The sequence below is a fragment of the Penicillium manginii genome (assembly GCF_028828005.1).
Source record: "Penicillium manginii strain IBT 31320 chromosome Unknown utg000001l:1.0-3466041.0:1.0-3467806.0, whole genome shotgun sequence".
Classification (NCBI taxonomy): domain Eukaryota; kingdom Fungi; phylum Ascomycota; class Eurotiomycetes; order Eurotiales; family Aspergillaceae; genus Penicillium; species Penicillium manginii.
In genome coordinates, this window is record NW_026643102.1 from 690,028 (window position 1) to 709,871 (window position 19,844).

Consider the following 19,844-nt stretch of genomic DNA (forward strand, 5'->3'; position numbering starts at 1 on the left):
GGTCACTTTCAGATGGTTCACTGAGCGATTTCAAACTTGAAGATTGATGGGCCTGAAAGGCTCAGGCCGCAGACAGACATACAAACTAGATACCTAGGTACGCACGTATGTGAATTGTTATTTTCCACGACAATTAAAGTACACATTCATTATCAAGTCCCCCTTCTTACGGCCGTTTTTCGAGTTGCATTTACCCCTGTTTCACAATGCTATTCTGCAAGTCGTGATTGGTCAAGGTTCCACCGAGAAATGCTCCCGCACAGCCCAGTGCGTCATCCCTCCAATAAGAAAAGCCCACAAGGTTGCAAGCTCCGAGTCGAAAGAAAATCATTGCGATATGCAGGAACTGGACCCCTAATTCGGGACCCTGAGAAAAATAATCTAATTATTACCGTGCTTCATAGAACCTATCAGTGTCCCTTTACGGAAACTGCTGTCCCGCCGACAATCAGCCCCATGAGTAAGCATTGTCTTCAGCTTACCCTTTGTAGAAATTGCTTATGGTAGGAATAGTGCAATGGCTTGTTTGAGCTCTCTCCAGATCCTTCAGGTTTCAATATGGACCTTGAAAATGGCAGGAAGTTGCGAGGTGCCAGTGCCAGTGGCTGCTCAGGTGATTGGTGGCAATCGAAGGTCTTTGATCTTGACTCTGGTATATAACTCAACTCCAGGACTGTTATCAATCCATCCATACTCGAACTCACAAGCTCATTTCAATCGAACCCCTGCTTCTAGTACTTTAATATACACCATGGCGATTTTCAAGACCGCAACTCTCATCGCCTTGTTAGCCGCACTGGCAAATGCCGGTCATTCTGCGGACCCTGGCGTTGGCTCAAACCCAAAGGCCGAGGGTGCAACCGACAAAGTCACTTCCAAAACTGGACCCAACGGGTACGGACTATTCGAATGGTTGTATTATTGCGCAATTCATTCGGCTTGTTGACTTTATTCATAGATCCGAAGATTGGCTCAACACTGGTATCACCGGAGGTGGCTGGAAGCCGCCTTACCTCGCCCTCGAAGACATCTACCACATTTCGCTAGATACCTTCTACGACGGCATCGGATCACCCTGCAAGAAATATGACAATTACTTCCAAAGTGCTGGGTCGAAGTACAGCATCGATCCCGTCATCCTAGCTGTCCTCGCGATGCAGGAATCCTCTTGCAATGCCGATGCCGGCGGCCCAACCCCCGGATTGATGCAGGTTTCTTGCGAGAACTATCCCAACGGGAAGTGCACCGACTCGATTCAGGACAACGTCAATGCGGGAGCCAACTATTTCCACGGGCAGCTCAAGGAGACTGGAGGCAATGCGATCCAAGCCTTTGGCAGGTACAATGGATGGTTCGTGGCTGGTAGCGGGTTGAACCAAAACAAGGGACTTACTGAGGATTATCCCTGCTCCTCAGAGGGACGGTCCAATGGCGAGCCCCAGAACCTGGATTATGTTCATCAAGTGCTTAATGGTTGGTTGCTGGGACTGGATGTATATGGCGACGACAACTGGATTGGTACTTACAAGTGCGACCAGAAATGCGGTGATGGTAGCAAGTGTTAAGTACTAGATCTCAAGGCTGGGGACGTATTGGTTTCCCTATTGAGATTACCTAAGTAGTACATAGATCCACGGTTATTTGGGAATTTATCAGGTCCGCCACAATCATGAAGACAGACTTACCGAAGTGAATATGTCTAAATCCCATGTTGCCTTTCCGTTGTTGCGTCTCTGAGATGGACAAACAAAAACACACGCTTTCACTGTCTCGCTGTCTCATGACCATCTCGCTATCTCCCTCAAACCCCCACCTCAAAGCTACTTAGCCTGGAAGAAGATTGTGCACTAGCTGACCGGTGACAAGCCGTTGGCTCCGCTGGATGCAACGGTTGCTGGTGCGGTTGGACTGTCGGCAGGCGACGAGTCCCTAAAGCTGTAAGTGTAGACAGAACGGCAGCGCTGGATAAACCCCTAGACGGGTCTTAAGATGTACACAGGAGGTCCTTTCGGGTCGTTCAAACAACCAAACGTCCCTGGGTGCCCACCAAGTCTCGAAGTGAACATCCGGGCGTAAGGAGAAGCAAAGCCCGGCACTGTGACCTATCTTCGAACAATGCGTTTTGGAGAGAAGTCACGTCAAATTCTTCCCACCACATGTTGATATCCTTGGCCGAATATTCAAGTCAAGAACGGTATGAATAGTGTCTTCGCTTGTATAGAAGAACAGAAACTCGCTTGGAGTCTCATATACCAGAAACAGTGGCTTTTGGGGTGGGTGATGTTGTTGCACAAATTGGGATATACTGGAAAATGTGCATGTGCATCGAAATAAATGTCGTGACCTTTCCGAATCGGTCTTGTGGCTGCTCAATTGGTATGCCGTCCGTTTTGGCTTTCTTGCTCATTCGGAGGTCGAGTGCTGTTTCTGGGTAAGCCGTCGGCAGCAGCGTTGTAAGACATTGTGGTAGCGTGTGGTTTTTTCAGTCTTTAAAATCTCGTCAGCTTATCAAATTGCATTTTGTGGGCTGGTGGAATGTGTTCGTTATCTCACAACAAGCTTTCTTCTGCCTCAACCCGTGTTTCTCCGCGTGCAGGATGCGTTGATAGTCTGCGATGGGGTGTTGCATGGAAAGAGGGTCTTGCACTAAATATTTGGTCTAAAATCGGCGTGGTCAAAAATTTCTCGCTAAATTCACTCCCACGCCTGACGCCTCACGTCGCTTACGCGAGTGAAATCCAGACCGAAGATAAGCCACTTGGGTGGTAGATCCCAACTAGCTAAACGGCATTGAATATGACTGGCGGGAGTGAATGAAGAAGATGAAAACGTTGATGAAACCAGAAAAGAAGTGAGAAGAGATGCAGAAGTGAGTGAATCTAGTATCTAGAGAGGAAAGGCACGCCTTAGCGACCTGGATGCCTTAGGCCGCAGCTACCTAGGGACAACAGCAGCATTGAACCTTGCAATATGGCAATTCATACTACCTTTAATATAGAAAATAGCTTCTACATTATAATTGTAGTGCTTGAAAACCATCAACCTAGTAGTCTTCATCGTTTTCATTTATTATGATCGTAGTATTGAGTCAGCATTTCACCTGTCTTTGAGGTAGTCTATTTGCAAGGTTTCAAGCTACAATGATATTTCTTCGTGGCATATTCCCTTCGAGTTTGATCTAAAGACATCTTCGTTTTTAGATAAAGGCACACGTTGCTTGCTCTCTAATTAAGCTCTTCCTTTTGCTGACCTTTGAGCATCTTTTGTGGTACATATTGACGTTTTGCCCTGCTGTATTGAATACAAACCACGGATAACTCCGGATCAACAGCTACAAACGGGAACTAGAGGGAAGATGTTGCGAAACAATAGTTTTTGAACTGAGTACAGCTGTGGTTTCCATGCGCCAATTTGCCATCCATAATTATGCTTCATACAATTTGTGGCCACAGGGACCTCTGATATAGGGCTTGTATCAAATATGCTGCCTCGCCTTGACAGGTAGAGCCACGACGTCATTGCCCTTTCTATCCTCATATGACACATCCACCTCCGTGGTCCGATGAATGGCGTTTGACTCGTAGATCTCATCCTTCAAAATGTGTCCTGTATCAAGATCGTCGATCCCTGATGATGGCTCTTTGTACATGACGTTGCTGTTAACCTTCCCGTGCACCGTAGTAGTCGTCTACGATTCCAGCGCAAAGTCACGATGCGTGCCCTTCCCTGCGTTGAGATTTTTGAGCGGAATATGGGCTGACATGGTTGTATTGGGAGGCGTCATTCGAGGAGTTGTTGCCCCGTATGGATCGGTAAAAGGGACGTAAAGTAGGTATGCTGACACAGATCATCGTGAGGGTAATTTCGGAGTTTGTCCAGATACATGATTCTGTCACAGCATCTGTACTTCTGTTAGGACATTGAAAAAGCACAGGGAGGCGGGGAGAGCTGTCAAATTACAGAGGTAGTCATCTAAGACAGCTAATGCATTGAGATCGGTTGTTCGTATAATTCCACAAATACCGGCGCTGCTTCGGAGTTAGTATTGCACGATGAAACAGCCCGAGGATTTAGAGAAAATTGCGAGGGAGAGAGGGATGAGCGTTAGAAGGGTAACGCACATAATTCCGAGACTTAGTGATAAACAGATATTGACTTTTTCTTTGAACTTCATGTTCAATCCTCAAAGGGCAAACTATGATTAAATGGCAAGAAAAAAGTTCCATGACGGCAGACCAACCTGTAAGTGATTAGCGACAAAACACTTGGTCAGAGGGAGGATGTCTATGAGGAGTATTCTGTCTGCTCAGCTTTCTCCTCTCCATCTGCGCATTTTTCAACCTACCACACCTACTACTAGCTGGTTACCCGGCAACTCTAAGTACACACTGCATGATCCAATCACAAATCCTCTCGGGGATCCCATGAGCTAGGAAGCACCCCCGGTGGAATACCTACTGGTCGTTGTTGCGCCATATCCTGCGCTTCTGGTGCATGCTGCCTTTTAACCGCAAATGATGAGAGAACTGAAGAGCAGGATCAACACAGAACAATCTCCAGACATGGTACTTTTGTAATATGATTTGATGATCACAGACCAATGGGGCATGTCAGGTGGAGACAGCCTTCTAGCTGGACTTGCTAACGAATCCCTCGCTCTTCCCCACAGCGGCTGGGCTTGAACGCAGGATTCAGACCCAACCCCGGTGCCAGACAAGGCTGCGCTGCCAGTCATTCCACGTTTTACATACCACGTTTTTCATACATCGTTTTTTTCGATCCACGGTAGATTATAATTTAAAACATCAGGAACGCCAATAATGCCGATCGTGGCTTAAGGGAAAGCCGTTGTCCTGTCGGCCAATGTACCCGACAATTTCCTTCAATTGAAACAACCGAAACGCAAGAATGGATAATCTAGCAGCGCCCATATTCCCGCTCCTGAAGGGTAAAGTCGCAATTATCACTGGGGGTTCCCAGGGCATGGGGAAAGCTACTGCAGCTGTTTTCTTGAAAGCAGGCGCAAAAGTCGTAATTGCAGATATCAAGTCCGAACAAGGCGAAGGGGTGGCGAAGAGCTCTCTGCCATTGGGGATATTCATTTTGTGAAACTGATATCTCAAGGTCTGATGAGGTCCAAAATCTGATTGCGCAAACCATTCACGAGTATGGGCGGTTGGATGTTGCGATCAACAATGCGGCTCATTACCCCGATAACACTCCTCTTTTGGAATTCGATGAAAAAATTTGGAGAAGGCTGATGGATGTTACTTTGACTGGAAATCTGCCAATGGCGGGCTGTCATTTAGTTCGTATTTGAACAATACATGTCGAACTGAAAATACTCAAGGTGCATTATATCCTGTCGCCTCGAATATTCCGCCACTTACCTTCGAAAGAGTGACTAGCAAATACGTCTACTTGACGTGACCACCTAAGCGATTTCTCAACCGAATCATTCCCGTCGGTGTAATCACCAATATGGCCATCCATTATTTTATTCTCAAAGTCCACAGGATATGAGTCAAAATTGGCGAGTAATTGCGCCGGGTCGCAGGGAGATGACGGGCTGCATCGGTAAACTCATCGAGGGTTTAGTATCTGGCAGTGCGACCGGGCTCGTTCCACTGTTGGCATTACCCGTGAGTGTGCATAGGTTAGTGAGCCACATGCTCTGCTTAATTCATTTGAGCCGAACTTGAAATTGTCACTAACCTTTTGAATAAGTCACGAGGACCTAGATGTTCTTCCGGGCGAAAACGTCGAAGATGAAGAAGGCGACATATCTTGTACGAAACGGTCGCGGAAAACCGCACTACCACAAAATCATTCCAGCAAAGCTGCCCGAATCGACCATCACGATATGCACGAAGTTATCCATCTGGGAGATTCCTCTCGTGTCAGATCGTTGTCTAACATGCCATCCGAAATCCATTCTAGGATATTCGCGTGCTTAGACGACGTGATGGATGTCCTGCACTTTAGCCTTAGCAGTCGATATTTCTGGGCCGTCGGGCTCCTGCGTATTGAGGAGCATGTTGTTTGCTCCCTTGCTCCCTGGGCCGGTGAGCCTATCATCTGCATAGACGATCGCTGCGACCCAAGCAATTATCCTTCTGGGTTGCTCACTCCGGAACAAGCGACCGAGGTAAGAGAGTTGAACCAGGTCTTCGACTTGAATTCGTTCTCGATAAAGAATTCATACAAAAGGGTCGGAGGACTATCACTATCGCAGAAATTGCAAGAGGCGTTTCTCGAATACGAGTCGCATTATCCCATGCCCGAGCTTGACCGTGTCGAGATCACGATGGGACTGAAGCGCGAGATTCTCGAATTTTACCCCCGCGACCAGACGTGGATTTTACGCAACCTCACAACAAAGGAATTTGTGAGAGGCGAGGCAATTGCACTCCGAAAGGAATTCATTCATGGGCCTCAAATCGACGTGCTGGGGTTTGCGGAAATTCTGATTTCGAGGATTTCGTGGTCGGATGAGGTTGAGAAGATTGGTCGATTTGATATTACATCTTTATCACAAATTGGTTGCGAGAAAAAGTTTGACTCGTGGAAGGATGTAAGTAATGAAATATTGAGAGAGCTTGATTTGATGATCAGTGAGGAAACTGGGGACGATTGGCGTGACCAGCTTGCAGAGCAACATCAGAAGTCGGCGACTTCAGCCTTTTCTAGGTATCTTTGAATTTAATTTGTTAGGTTGGTATCTTCCTTCTCGGAATTTGAAAGTCGTTTCCAGCTGAATGCATTGTTTTGTCTGACACTAACCCATTTGATGAAGTGGGCGTTGAATCTAGGATATTAAGGCACCAAGGCACTAAGACAGCAAGGCGTCACTAACTATGCGGCTCTGTGGGGGAAGTTAGGCCGCCCCTCTCCTTCTCTCCACTTCACTCCACCATCACTCTTTCCACTGCACTCCTCATTCAGTCTACTCTCGCCAATCGCTTGATTCATTAATTGCATCCAAAATGGGAGAGAAACTCTCAATCTTGTGCTTCGGCAACTCTCTGACCGCTGGCTACTACAATTTTGGTGAACATTACCACCCGTATGCCGGAAAGCTCAAAGAAATCATCCAGCCAGTGATACCTACTACAGAGATCACTACAGATATCGCCGGACTTCCTGGAGATCTAGTCTGCTTTCCGGGCTCATTCATCTCCCGCATAGCAGAGCAGACAGTCAGGAAGAAATACGACTGGGTCATCTTTCTCGGCGGAACAAAGTAAGACTTATCCCTTCATCCAGTCCCAATATGGTTCCACTTGTTGGCAGTGCTGATTGACACCCACTCACAGCGATATTGGCCACGGAAAACCGACCGATGATATAGTTACCGGTCTCCAGAAGGCTTGGTCAATGGCGCTCGACTCGGGGGCCAAGGTCCTCGGTTTGACTATCCCGGAGTGCGCTGCGAAGATTACACGCATAGATGACAAGCGTAATGAGGTCAACCGCCGGATCCTCGCTCACAAGGCAGACGGATTGTGAATTGAATTCAATTAACTAGAACCGCGTCAAGCCCGCTAACAATCATCTAGTTTCGCCTTCGACCTACACGCTGCAATCCCCTACCATTCCGCTTCGAAGGAGTTCCAGAATAAGGTTTTCGATGATGGACTTCACTTAACCCCACATGGATACGACCTGATGGGTCAAGCAATTGGAGAACATTTAGCTGGGCTACTCCGGTCTTCTGGAGCTCAGTAAAGCCTCCCGGTCCGAGATGGCAACCTGTCGAGAAATGTTGCCCTGAGTTTCGGCGTGCGAGATCGATTCAGTTTACCTGCAATTTTCATACCCTCGCTGCATATTTGAATATGGTTCTTTCCAGCGACCTAGATAAGTATCTCCACTCTTGACAAGGCGACCTGTCGTCTTTTGGTTCTAGGTTCGGATGGAGTTACAATAGGACATCTTTCAGACAATCATCATTTCCTCAAATTCGAGTACTCGCATCGACATCTTAAGTACAAAAATTGATCAATAGTTACTGGGGATCGGATGATAGGCTTGAGATATTGAAACCTCAGATCAGGTGGTGTTTGTGGTTGTCATAGAGGAGACCACAATCGGATTGCACCACATTTTCCATCAATGGCATCTCAACTAAACAATCGGGAGTGTCAACAAAATTGATGAGACCGGGGGACCCTAGATAATATCTTCAGCAACCACATCTTAATAGACATGAATAATAAAACCCACCTATTCCCGCGTAACGGTAATATTAGCAGCAAGTGATCTGTGCTCAGTAACCTGAAGCGAATCCCACTGAGCAGGCTGGTACAGATACTGTTGCGACCCATTATAAATGAGAGAGAAGAGTGTACCATCACCGGCACCCTCGAACTTGAATCTCTCCCAACTATTCAGGTCACTCGCATCACACGAGATATCCCCGTTCTTGTTCACGCCCAAGAGCTTGCCGGTACTAGCGTTGCGGAATCCAAAGCCGTCGTTGTTTGCCTCTGCGCGCCAGAGCTGGTTGCGGGCTTTTTCCCAGATGCGCATGTGGACTTCGTGGTCGTTGTATTTGCCGGGGACAACGCTTAGAGCGCCGGAGCCGGAGACTTTGATGGAGTAGGTGGCTCCGTTGACGAAGCTGGTTGAGGAGATTGAGACTTCGGTTTCAGACATTTTGGAGTTGGAAGAGGGTGAAGTTCTTGGAAGAAATGAGGTTGATATTGATGGACTTGATTGAAGTGGAATGAGTTGATTGTTGATGGAAAAAGAAGAAATGGTCGATGGTGGGCATTTATACTATTCTCGAAGATCGATTGAAAAATTGTATCTTCGCCTGCTCGCCTGCTTTTCCGGTTTTCGTCCTCAGCTCGTGCCCGACGAAGTAGGCACCCCGATGGCTGAATTCGCCAAGATTGAGATCACGATGTTGCCCAGCGAAGGCTTCTAGAAAGGCAGGTTACAATGTAGACTCACATCTCGAGATGACTGTGTCTTCTGGGTCGCGTTGCCCTTAATTGGCGAGGTGATCTGGTCGCCGACCTCGGGATTCGACTCGATATGGATCCAGGCTCATTATATTCGATGCCAATATATTTCCCGACGGTGGGCAATGGAGCGCTGGGCAACCGTAAGAATGCTTGAAGGACAAGCCACATGAAGTCTGAACTGGATTTGCTTGGGCGCTCATGAAACTTGGCTTAGAATTGCATGGGATTGAAATCTTGACGGTTATCTTCGTCTCCGCTGATTCGTTCCGAGTTCGTGTTCAGTCAATGTGGGCCAACTGGACAGCTTCATTCTTTCTAGGAAATAATTCACAGCCATGGAACTGGAAAGAAATTTTTGAATATCAATTAGTCTACAAATTAGTCCTCCATGTCGCGTGTCGATTCATTTTTCGATTCAAGAAATAATCAAGGCGCCAAGAAATCGCCGGCTGACAGGCTGCGGCAACAATTTCCAAGGCGGCTGACAGGCGGGCCTAGGTCTTTTCGGGATTTCGGACATACCCGTAGACGGATTGTTCAGCTCCAAGAAATCGGCTTGCGGTGCTTGTGTGATCTTAATGTGTCTTTGTGGCTTGGAAGTGGTCATCATGCGGGGCAACTTGAAGGTCACTTGCGAGCCAAGACCTCCTAGTTTCGTATTGTGCAGTCTACGATATACCGGAGGGGTTATGAAATAAGCAGGTTGTATTCGTTGAGACTTCTTATTAGGAACTCGAATCATTCAGAGGATCTAGGCTGACCGTGAACGTAGTACTACTAGTTAGTAGTTGCAATGTACCTAATTGCACTAAACTTTTAACTTACTCCATCCCTACCTTGGAGATTGCTACTACTAGTACTAGTACGATCTAGTAGGTACAGGAATCAAACTCACTATCATGCTAAAGTAGATATATGCCCGTCCGTGTGAAGCAATAATGATGCGGAAGTTGAAGCTTTCAAACACTGGAAACCGACGCTCTGCCGGTAGGATTGATAATTTCTATCCAAGATGAGCTGTATTTCTGACTCAGAGATATGCCTTCTCTCCTCGTAGACTTATTCTTTCGCACATGATTTGCTGTTGGAGGTTGACTTTAAGTCTTTCGAATCCGGTGTGCTTCTCGAATCTGCGTGATGGCACTACTTTCCCGCAGTTGGCAAAACGCATTCAAATCACAGTAGCCTATTATCCATACCTAATAGTGAAACTGGAGTTCGAGGAATGCATATTGGTGGCCTAAGCAACGGGTAGTCTATAGTAGGGTCTATAAATGCCATAATCTATGCTAGTACTAAGAGTAATTTAGCAGTTTACTTGTAGTGCATAGTATTCTATAGAAGGCAACTGCAAACAGGGCAGGCAGGACCGGACTGTCACCACCACCAAACCACTTCAAGTTGGCAATTCTCCTCTCTCACTGACCATCACCACAACAACGCCGCTCCCTCCTCTTCTGCTTTCCTGCTCTTTGCTCCCTCTCTTTCACGTTACTCTAACTATTACTCCGATCTTGCCCGTTTTCCCTCCGATATTAAGTGGGCCCCGTCTCCTGCACTACGCGACAGGAAGCTACTTCAAGGTATGTTCTCCGAGCCCCCAAGCCGAAAATACTTGCGATATCATTCTGACCTTCTGCAGCCAGCAGCGATCCGAGGAGGGTCGCTTCATAACGCAACCAACCAAATTTGCCTTCTCTTGCTATGGCAGAGAACACATTAAATAACCACTTGCCCGGGTTGTGAGAACGGGTGGCGGGAGCTGCGGGTCTTTCCAGGAGGATATGATCGTCTCGACACCCTGGTAGTAGGGGAAGACTGACATAAGGCAAGCTGCCTCACGGGTCTGGGAAGGTTCCTTCACCCCATTTGAGCGCAACAATGCGACTCAAGTGCTATTGGAGCTCCAGGCTCTGGAGGTTTGGCAACGGCATTTCCACTTGGTCATCTGCAGTCATTGTGAATACTGTGCCGGACTGGGAAGCTTGGCAAGCTGGAATTTCGGGTACTGTGAAGGACTTTTTGCGCCAGATTGTAGTTTTGGAGTGCTCGATACACTCGAGGCGTGTACATCGCAGAACAGCTACTCGGAGTCGGCGGTGTAGGTCTACTACTATGATCTCGCACTAAATCGAGTTAGCTATATCCTAAAAGCTGGCTTGGATAGACTTATTTGGCTCTAGAAAAAAAGTATTTAGGTATTTGCAAATATCATCACAGGACTTGAGAGGTCCTGCTTGCCCTTGGGCTTTTCTTTCTTTGGCCGCCTCTTTCAATATATCTCTGGCAGGTATAATTGCCTCGCCTAGAGAAAGAAAGTCAAGCAGTGCATGGTGTCTCGGAAGAGGAATCTAGCGTCCCAGTGGTGTACTGGAACTTTGATTTGGAGTACGTTTGTAAGGGCCGAGTGTAATGTCGTACCATCGCTTTCCTCGCATTTCGAAGCCATCTTCGGACAGCCAGCCACTGAACAACAAAAGGATATGAGTCTTTGGCATCCAAGTTCGTTAGATTTGCACTTACATATTCATGGCACGCCTGACCACTTCAGCATTGCCTCGACATCTGCGAATGTCTTTTGGAGACAGCCCACCTCCAATGAAGACAGTGAACTTTTGGCGAAGCTGCATCTCTTTCCCTGCTCTTCCCAGTCATCACCGTGACATTTTCGGACCAGATCGCACATCCTGATGCACGCGAAGAAGAGTCCATGCTTGGAGATACGATTCTGACACCACGAATCGCCCACATGCTTCGTTCCAGCAAACTGGATAAAAAGAGCCTCCATAATCGCAGTCTTCTGTCCAATGCGTTCATCAAATCCCTCCCCGGGTTTTCCTTTCACGAAGCCCGGGCTCTCTGGGCAGATTTCGCCGCTTCGGTCTATGTAGAAGGGACTTTGGATCCTTGGACTTCCTCTGTCCCCTTCTCCGATCTCAATGCCTTCCTCCACTCTTTGATTTCAACCTTTAGTATTGCTGTGGCCTTTTAATTTGTTCATAGGTGGCAATCCTTCTCAGGTTGAGCACGTAGCTCCCGGCCAAAGCTATATCTCCGTTCTTGGCCTTCCAGTGGCAATTACCACATGCGGGATGGAGGTCAAACATTGTATTGCATGATCGAAAAAGGAACCCTCCGCCGATGAAGTGGAAACAGTTGGGCTCCCACGTACCGGATCATGATACTGTCTTGGTATTCTTCTGATCGAGGAGTCGGACGCATTGATACCCAGACTGGGCCTCACGAAGAGCAAGCTCTCTGCGTATCGTATGATGGATCTTCTGGGTAAATCCAAGAGGAAGATAAATATGAGCCACTTTTTTCCAGCGGGAAGGAGCAAATCAATTGTTTACTTTGCCAAAAGGGAAGGCGTGGCCAGGTCGTGGTTGCCCTTCCATCCGCCTCTCGCACTTCCTCAACTTCGCAATTGCAGCTCTGTAGAGCTTCTTCTCTCGTATTATCCCATTCATCAATTCCCTAGGATCTCACAGACCCTTAAAAGCTCCCAGGAACAAAGGCTGCGCGGGACCAGGCTGAGATTTGCTCATCACATGAGCTTGTGCCTAGAATAAATGAGGCTCACGTCCATTTATTTCTCATGGGGAGACTAGATTAGGATAGCACTCTACTATAAATACTGTATCTTGGCCATATCTTGAAAGATAGAGGATGTCGCTAGTTGTGATTGGTGGATTGGATGGAAGCCACTTAGTTGGACCGATTCGGGCCGATTCAACTTATCCCTTTCTTCACTTCAATTTTCAAAAAAACAATATTCGAAGAGAATAAGATATTCAAATCATTAATAGTCACTGTGATGTGACAATGAGATAGAGTGGGATGACCAATTTCCGGCAAAGAAAGTCATTCAAAGGGTAGCAAAGCTTTAATGCTGACTGAAGAAAATGACTTGTATGCATCATGGTATGCCTAGGTGGTTGCGAGTAAAAATACGATTTCAAAAGCAGATTATATCACTTTCAGAGTCAGTTACAGCTCCTAATTTCATACTTTGCCGGACTTGGTTCAAGAGGGTTCCTTGCGCATGGCCAAGAAAGCATTAGACAGCTCATTGGTCGTATTGGGTATTGAGACGGGTCAGTGAGCAGAAAGACCTCGATAAATCCCAACTAGCCAAACATTTGCCAACCTTGCTGGAAAAGGGAGGAAGGTTCAACACCATCGAATTGCGCAACACCAGCCTCTGTGAAAGAAAAGCTATACCAATCGTAGTCCTGGGGTATATCTATCGTCACTGGATCGCTTGCTCCCAACTCACTAGGTGGTTCAAGGTCATTGCTATTAGTATCCGCCAGATGGAAGCTGTGTTGGACTTCTGAGCCTTCGCTTCCTGTAGACCTGTTCATCGTGAATGGTTGCAGTTGCTCATTTGATACATCCATTGGCGTTTCGAAGCCGTCGCAGTGACGAGTTTGTGCTGCCAGATCGTCTGAGCGCATATTAAGTTGACCATGGGTAAGACGTGCTGAACCATGTGGTTGTAAATACTTTGGTAAGTGCGTTCGCAACGCGGAATTCAATATCTCCCACTTTAAGGCCGTCAAAATATGATAACTTATACGCGGGGCAAACTGAACTTACCGGACGTTGTAGAGCCCTGGAATATACACGAAGACGATCCAATAGATGCAAAATTGACGTAACAGAGCTTAATCTGGAACGACTCTCGCTCATTTCGGTGGGGAATCCATTCATCGTACCGCTCGCGCAAGATCTGTCTATGACCAGAAGGACGATACCCACAACAAATGCGCCATAACCGACAAGAGATGGCACAAATGAAGCATGACGCTGACCAGAAAAATAAGGCTCTAATAGAAGTCGAAATATACTTGCGTGTTTTGCTACTGCTGCTGCACCTTTTCTCTGCGTAGCAAGGTCGATTTTGGGGTCATCTTTGATACCCGAGAAAACAGGCACGACCATCGAATGTATGCTTATCTTGCATTGATAATAAAGGGCATCATGCACTAGCCACATGACTTGGTTTTCGGATGTCCAATTTTTGTCATTGGCAGAGCTTCTGAGAGACTCAGCCTCGTCAAAAAATGAAGTTGCCAATTGGGATAATTTCTCTCCAGTATCGATATTATGAGAAACCTCAGAAGCAATACTATCTTTGCACAGAAGCTGAACTTTTGCCCTAAATATTTCGTCAAATCTTGTTTTCCGCAGATTCAAATTCGAAGTTAGCGCGTGCACTTACCAGACGCCCACCATTTTCATCAAGAGTGCTGGGGCTCCGGAGGGATCAGCAATTTTCGTTCCATTCGTCAAAACGCTGGAATGCCAGTCCTCGTCCATAATCTCGCCAATAGTTATTTTGTATCCTGATGAAGTGCTGTGAAAGATACCCGGCAGCGGCAACATGGCTACTTCCTGCCAGCACGCTTTGATATATGGTTCTGGCTCCATGACAATACATGTAGATGTCCAGCAAGCCCAGAAGCATCGACGACCAAGCTCCAACTCGAGCGACACGTCCCAGTCATTCATCTCATTGTGTATCTTCTTGTTATATCCAAGCAGATGGCAGGCACGATAGGCCAACGCTAAAGATTTGTTAATATAAAATCTCCTATGATGTGGGTTACAAGAAGCCACGAGCATGGAAACTTACCAAGACATAGGCTGCCTTGGTAGGGCTCGCCAATGCCAAACCAATATAGTTGAAGGGACTCCAGCGCTTGAATTATCATAAGAGATGGTTTTTCCACGGCCAATACCATGGCCTCCTTGAATGCAGCTGTCGCCCACGGGAGACCAGAAGAGTGGTACATGCTCAGGACTTTCAATTCCACATGGCAATAAGTGGCGTCAGCTTCGTCGTTCGACACACTTGGTTGAAGATATCTCAAGGTAGCGTGTTAGCTGAGTTGTCCGTGGAAACAACAGTGATGAGCCTCGACGTACAGGGTTGCCAACGAAAACAAAGCTCTGAGAAGAACGACATGGACTTCACCGTGAAGGTATTGCTGAAAAAGAACAGACTTATAAAAAAGTAAAGGTGCGTTATAAACGCGCGTAAAGTATAGTTCTAACAACGAAAGACCAAGTGCAGTTGGTGGTAATGGTGGCTGGTCCGAGATGCCTGCTGGTTTTGTTAAGATTGGGCTCATCGTTCGTAGCTGGTTCGGGTATGACTATTCAATAATCAGCAAATCAAGACAAATACTCTCTGACATCGATGCGCCTGTGCATTGGGCCTTACATCGGACAGCATAGGACCACCTGCAGCAAGCCCCGCAGGTGCATCATTTACTTCAGGGTCGCAGTGGGCAGATGGAGCCCCAGATAATGGAGTCTCCAGGCGCGAGTCTGCAAGCATAACATTAGAGGCAACATGTTCCGGCATTGAAACTCGCGGGATGCTGTTTGGCCTCTGCGACTCGGTGATTGGCGTCTGCTGCGACGAAGATTCGTCATAGAGTCGTACCATGGCAGTTCGCGAAGAACGAGCGCGTTGTCGACCGTGTCTTACTGCCCTATCAGGAACTCGAGGACCACGTGGAGTCCGCGGTCCGCGACGGTTTGGAGGCAATGGATAAGAGCATGTGGTGTCGAGTCGCTGGCATCGCGAACATACGGGACGTTCACGACCACACTTGAGCTAGAAGCGGGTGGTTCATTTTCAGCACATGTCGCATATCCGGCCTTCGGGTCGATGTAGTCACCTTCTGTTCGCGACACCGTAAACATGCAGTCACAGATGTGCGCGTTTCGGAGCCTTCACCCGCTTGGCCACATCCTGAAGCTTCAGAAGTATTCATAATCCGTCGCTGCAAGAACTGGTCGCACGGAACTAGTTATTCGGCACTATTCAAGTTGCAAGTATTCGGGCCGAATCGTCATTTCCTCACCGCTGTGCATCATAGTTTTGGCCTCAGGCATTATGAAGCGTGCCTGTTTTCGCCCAGGTACTCTAACCCCACTTTAGATGATTCTGAGCTCTTGCCAGTCGCATTCTCGTCGACTATTGTATACGAAATTTTGACCCAGTCCGCCGTCCGATAAGTATATGACAGATCATGCCACCGGTAGGAAGCCGAGGCACGAAATTCGTGATCAGATGAAAGAGGGAGAAAGAGCTAAGGGCGAAGCTATAGAGACAGGGGCGGCCTGGGATCTCTGAGGCGCGATTAGCCCTCAACAGTTTACCATGGACTTCCAAATCAGGATTCCTATTTTAGGTTGCTCGGGTGGGACTTCGCTAGACTACTAGATCGTCCCTCCCAATATTTTTCACCTAGGTACCAGCTACTAGTACCAATGACCTCAGGATTCCGTGGAAGATTCCATAAGTACCGCATCTATATTTTCAGATGGACCGGAAACACCTAGCTAAATTGCGAATGGACGGGCGTGGCGAACATGATGCAAATACTACATTCAGTCCGACTCGACGGTCAACAGAGCTCTACGTGTCCATTGCGCGGGTGACATTATGCCTCGGAAGTAATTCTGCAGCTAGCTGGCTAACATGCGAGGTTACCAAAATCGAATCCTGCCCAGGTGGTCTTCCTATTCATCTTCATCTCCATCTTCATCCGAGCCTTCACCAGCCCCCTCGAGGGCAGCAATGCGACTCAGGTGCCATTGGAGGACGATCGAGAGGAAAGTGAACAGCCACATAGGCTTTAAGATGGACGCCTGCCCCAGCCCACATGCATCGGTGCCCTTGGTTTTCCCACCTACAAGAAGTGCAGCATCTGAGGCCAGCAAGGCGATGATGATGTCTTTCATGTCGTCGAGCTCATCGAATACCGAACGGTCTTTTATAGAATATCTTCTCGAATTTACACTACCTAGTAATAAGATTAAAGTTCCAAGGCTGGAAACCGCACCACTGCTGTCGTTGGCCGTGGGCTTTTATGCTCGAATTATTGCGAGGTTAATTTCATTTCTCGATGAGGTGCTCAGTCGAAATGTATTGCAAGGATGTCGAGGCCAGGGTGTTGCCCAGGTGCTTGGGGTTTATGACCCGTAGACTGGGCAATTCATGCAATGCGGTGATACATTTGTGAATGCTACAGTAAAGGAGGATATAACAAGACAATTAATAGCTTTAACAATTTCTACCAGTCAGATTACTTGAAAGTGTGTTACCTATGGATTTCTTTCGCTCTATAAATTTGAAGCCAGCCAAGTATACATGCATCTCCTGTGTTTATCTACCCGTAGCGCTCAAATTAAGCAATTGAAGACAGCTCCAAGTAAATCAAATCAAGTGATAGGCAATTTTCCTCCACCTTTTGTTTTCTTGACAAAATACAACGGAGCAAGTAATGATTCAAGGATACGAGTCCATCCCCAAGTACCGTCCTGCAACCGTGAAATTTTTGGCAGGTGAAGATACTTCGAACTGGTCATATATGGTTGCCACTCGTCACCATCGATCACCAAGAAAACTGGATAAACAGCACTCGCTTGAGCATCAGTGACAAATCAGGTGCCGAATCCATTTATCTAGATTAAGTTTGCGCTTGAAACGATCTGTACTTTCCAAAATCGGCCGCCGCTGACGTGATACCCCAGATTGGGCAGTTGTACTAAGATGCCAAGCCCGCATCAATCCCCGATCTAAGCCTCAACAACCGATCAAACAACAAATACCCAATCGGCGGCTTCGCCGGTTTCATTTTCGGTAATTTGCCAGAAATCCTGCATGGAGTACTTTCCAAATAGATTTTCACAAGTACTCCTTTGAGTGTAGTGTGCCTGCCAGATGTCCGTGTCAGGAATGACTACATCTCCAATTCCCAGTGGTTTACGAGGCTGTGCTTACATTTGTGAATTCCACATGGCCTTGATGTTCAGTGTCTTGCTTTTCTAACTACAGGATGTCATTGTCTATGCGTGTATAAAGTAGACATTTACCGCCGAAGATGAGTCTTACTTTCCACATTCCACTTTACCTATCTCTTCGCGGTTGAATAGCGTGAGAACCTAAAGTCGTGGCCCGTCATGATGTTTCACCAGACAGCGGTGATTACAACACTGCTCACCCTCGCAACCGGTGTTGTATCATCTCGCAGCCAAGCTTGCACTGCCAGAAGTTTCGCATCCCTCAATCTCAAAGGAATTCACATCAAATCTCTTAATGTTACAGCCGCGCATGAGCTTTCGACTAGCGGCCGCAATGCTACTGGAGGTGTCGGCATTATACCTGACGTTCCTGGTACCCCAGTAGCCACGGTGAATGCCTGCTTGATCCAAGTGACGTACACTCACCCTGGCCAGCATGACGAAGTGAACGCTTATATCGGTCTTCCTTTCAACCGACAGGATTGGAATTCTCGTTTTGTCATGGACGGTGGTGGTGGCTGGTCCGCCGGCGGCGAGAGTACAATTCTTTCGCCACTCTTGGAGGGATACGCAACATCTTCAACAGACGGTGGACACGACAACAATGCATTGACTGCGGAATGGGGTCTCACCAAGCAAGGCAAGACCAACTGGCCGGCGCTGATTGACTTTTCTAGCCTGGCTATTGCTGAAGCAGCCAAGCTCGGAAAATTGGCAACCAAGATCTACTACGGAAGAGACCCACACTACTCATACTGGCATGGATGCTCGACTGGTGGAAGACAGGGACATGCAATGGCACAAGAATACCCCGAGCTCTTTGATGGAATCGTCGGTGGTGCCCCGGCAGTGAGTTGGGACAAATTCGCTCCGGCTGGCTGGTGGGCTCCCTTCATGGCTCAGCTGCTTGGTAAGTTCAAGATGTTGTGTACTCTTCTCATTTAGATCAACGTTGCTAATCAAAATTTCGGCTCGCAGATACCCGTCCACCAACTTGTGTTCTTGATGCCTTTACGGCTGCGGCCACTGCGGCATGCGATGAGCTCGACGGCGTGAAAGACGGCATCATCGCCTTGCCAGGACAGTGCCACTTCAAAGCCTCTTCTCTCGTCGGTCAAAGGATCAACTGCACCGAGCCTGCCGGAGAAATCACTATCACCAAGAAGATGGCCAAGCTAGTTGAGGCTATCTGGGAGGGACCTCGATCCAAAGATGGTCGATTCGAATGGTATGGCTTCCACTACGACTCCAGCCTCACCTCAATGCTCGGGACAACTTGCACATCTGTCGACAACTGCACGGTCATTCCATTCCCAGTTGCCGACGACTGGGTCAAGGTTTTCTTGGCCAGGGATCCTTCCTTCACTCCCGAGGGTCTTAACCGCGATGATTACGACCACCTTTTCCGCCAGTCAATTGAGCAATATTCATCCGTTATTGGAACTTCGAGCCCAGACCTTTCCAAGATGAAGCACGTCGGTACCAAGCTACTCGCATGGCACGGAATGGCCGACCAGCTGGTCCCAACGAACGGAACAGTCGACTACTATACGCGCGCCACTGCATTCGATCCTCATGTTTCGGACTACTACCGTTTCTTCCTGGCACCTGGAGTCACCCATTGTGGATACGGTATTGGATTCGATCCCAGCCAGACTGTCTTCGGCGCTATGCGGGCCTGGGTTGAGAACGGCACTATCCCTGATCGCCTGGAGGCTGTGGCTTCTGCCGTGGGAACTTCGGACGCCACTGCAAAGCGTACAGGCTATCTTTGCCCATACCCCCAAGTTTTCACCTACAAGGGAGGTGACCCCTAACGCCGCTTCATCATTCACTTGTGTTTAGTGAGGCCTGAGTCCGTTCCGAGGTTGTTTCAATCGAAGACCGAAGCTTCAAGGTCGATCGCCGGCGGCTCATAAATCAATGTTCAAGTTCATAATTATGTTGGACATAGATTCTGCTACCCCAGTTTCCATTCACTCAAGTTCAAGTTTAAACCACCCATAGACAATTCGAAAGTTCAAATTCAAGTTTCCACTCGCAAGT

At 47.7% G+C, this 19,844-nt stretch overlaps 8 protein-coding genes across 8 annotated transcripts; 4 read left to right on the forward strand and 4 right to left on the reverse strand.

The window, feature by feature from the left end:
* Nucleotides 1-751: 751 nt before the first annotated feature.
* On the forward strand, nucleotides 752-1,565 carry N7533_000251 (putative extracellular soluble lytic transglycosylase; the record flags this gene model as incomplete). Its single annotated transcript, XM_057096901.1, has 2 exons — nucleotides 752-894; nucleotides 959-1,565. The coding sequence occupies 2 exons, from the start codon at nucleotides 752-754 to the stop codon at nucleotides 1,563-1,565; spliced, it is 750 nt and encodes a 249-aa protein (XP_056965394.1).
* A 3,954-nt stretch (nucleotides 1,566-5,519) lies between these two features.
* Nucleotides 5,520-6,700, forward strand: N7533_000252 (uncharacterized protein; the record flags this gene model as incomplete). Its single annotated transcript, XM_057096902.1, has 2 exons — nucleotides 5,520-5,656; nucleotides 5,728-6,700. The coding sequence occupies 2 exons, from the start codon at nucleotides 5,520-5,522 to the stop codon at nucleotides 6,698-6,700; spliced, it is 1,110 nt and encodes a 369-aa protein (XP_056965395.1).
* A 286-nt stretch (nucleotides 6,701-6,986) lies between these two features.
* Nucleotides 6,987-7,728, forward strand: N7533_000253 (SGNH/GDSL hydrolase family protein; the record flags this gene model as incomplete). Its single annotated transcript, XM_057096903.1, has 3 exons — nucleotides 6,987-7,243; nucleotides 7,317-7,505; nucleotides 7,560-7,728. 3 exons carry the CDS (start codon nucleotides 6,987-6,989, stop codon nucleotides 7,726-7,728), a joined length of 615 nt encoding a protein of 204 aa, XP_056965396.1.
* A 498-nt stretch (nucleotides 7,729-8,226) lies between these two features.
* N7533_000254 (uncharacterized protein) lies at nucleotides 8,227-8,658 on the reverse strand (the record flags this gene model as incomplete). The annotated part of the gene is made up of 1 exon (XM_057096904.1): nucleotides 8,227-8,658. One exon carries the CDS (start codon nucleotides 8,656-8,658, stop codon nucleotides 8,227-8,229), a length of 432 nt encoding a protein of 143 aa, XP_056965397.1.
* Nucleotides 8,659-13,102: 4,444 nt separating this feature from the next.
* Nucleotides 13,103-13,432, reverse strand: N7533_000255 (uncharacterized protein; the record flags this gene model as incomplete). Its single annotated transcript, XM_057096905.1, has 1 exon — nucleotides 13,103-13,432. One exon carries the CDS (start codon nucleotides 13,430-13,432, stop codon nucleotides 13,103-13,105), a length of 330 nt encoding a protein of 109 aa, XP_056965398.1.
* A 763-nt stretch (nucleotides 13,433-14,195) lies between these two features.
* N7533_000256 (fungal specific transcription factor domain-containing protein) lies at nucleotides 14,196-15,432 on the reverse strand (the record flags this gene model as incomplete). Its single annotated transcript, XM_057096906.1, has 4 exons — nucleotides 14,196-14,545; nucleotides 14,614-14,846; nucleotides 14,907-15,136; nucleotides 15,205-15,432. The coding sequence occupies 4 exons, from the start codon at nucleotides 15,430-15,432 to the stop codon at nucleotides 14,196-14,198; spliced, it is 1,041 nt and encodes a 346-aa protein (XP_056965399.1).
* Nucleotides 15,433-16,514: 1,082 nt separating this feature from the next.
* On the reverse strand, nucleotides 16,515-16,736 carry N7533_000257 (uncharacterized protein; the record flags this gene model as incomplete). The annotated part of the gene is made up of 1 exon (XM_057096907.1): nucleotides 16,515-16,736. One exon carries the CDS (start codon nucleotides 16,734-16,736, stop codon nucleotides 16,515-16,517), a length of 222 nt encoding a protein of 73 aa, XP_056965400.1.
* Nucleotides 16,737-17,960: 1,224 nt separating this feature from the next.
* Nucleotides 17,961-19,615, forward strand: N7533_000258 (uncharacterized protein; the record flags this gene model as incomplete). Its single annotated transcript, XM_057096908.1, has 2 exons — nucleotides 17,961-18,708; nucleotides 18,777-19,615. The coding sequence occupies 2 exons, from the start codon at nucleotides 17,961-17,963 to the stop codon at nucleotides 19,613-19,615; spliced, it is 1,587 nt and encodes a 528-aa protein (XP_056965401.1).
* Between the last annotated feature and the right edge of the window lie 229 nt (nucleotides 19,616-19,844).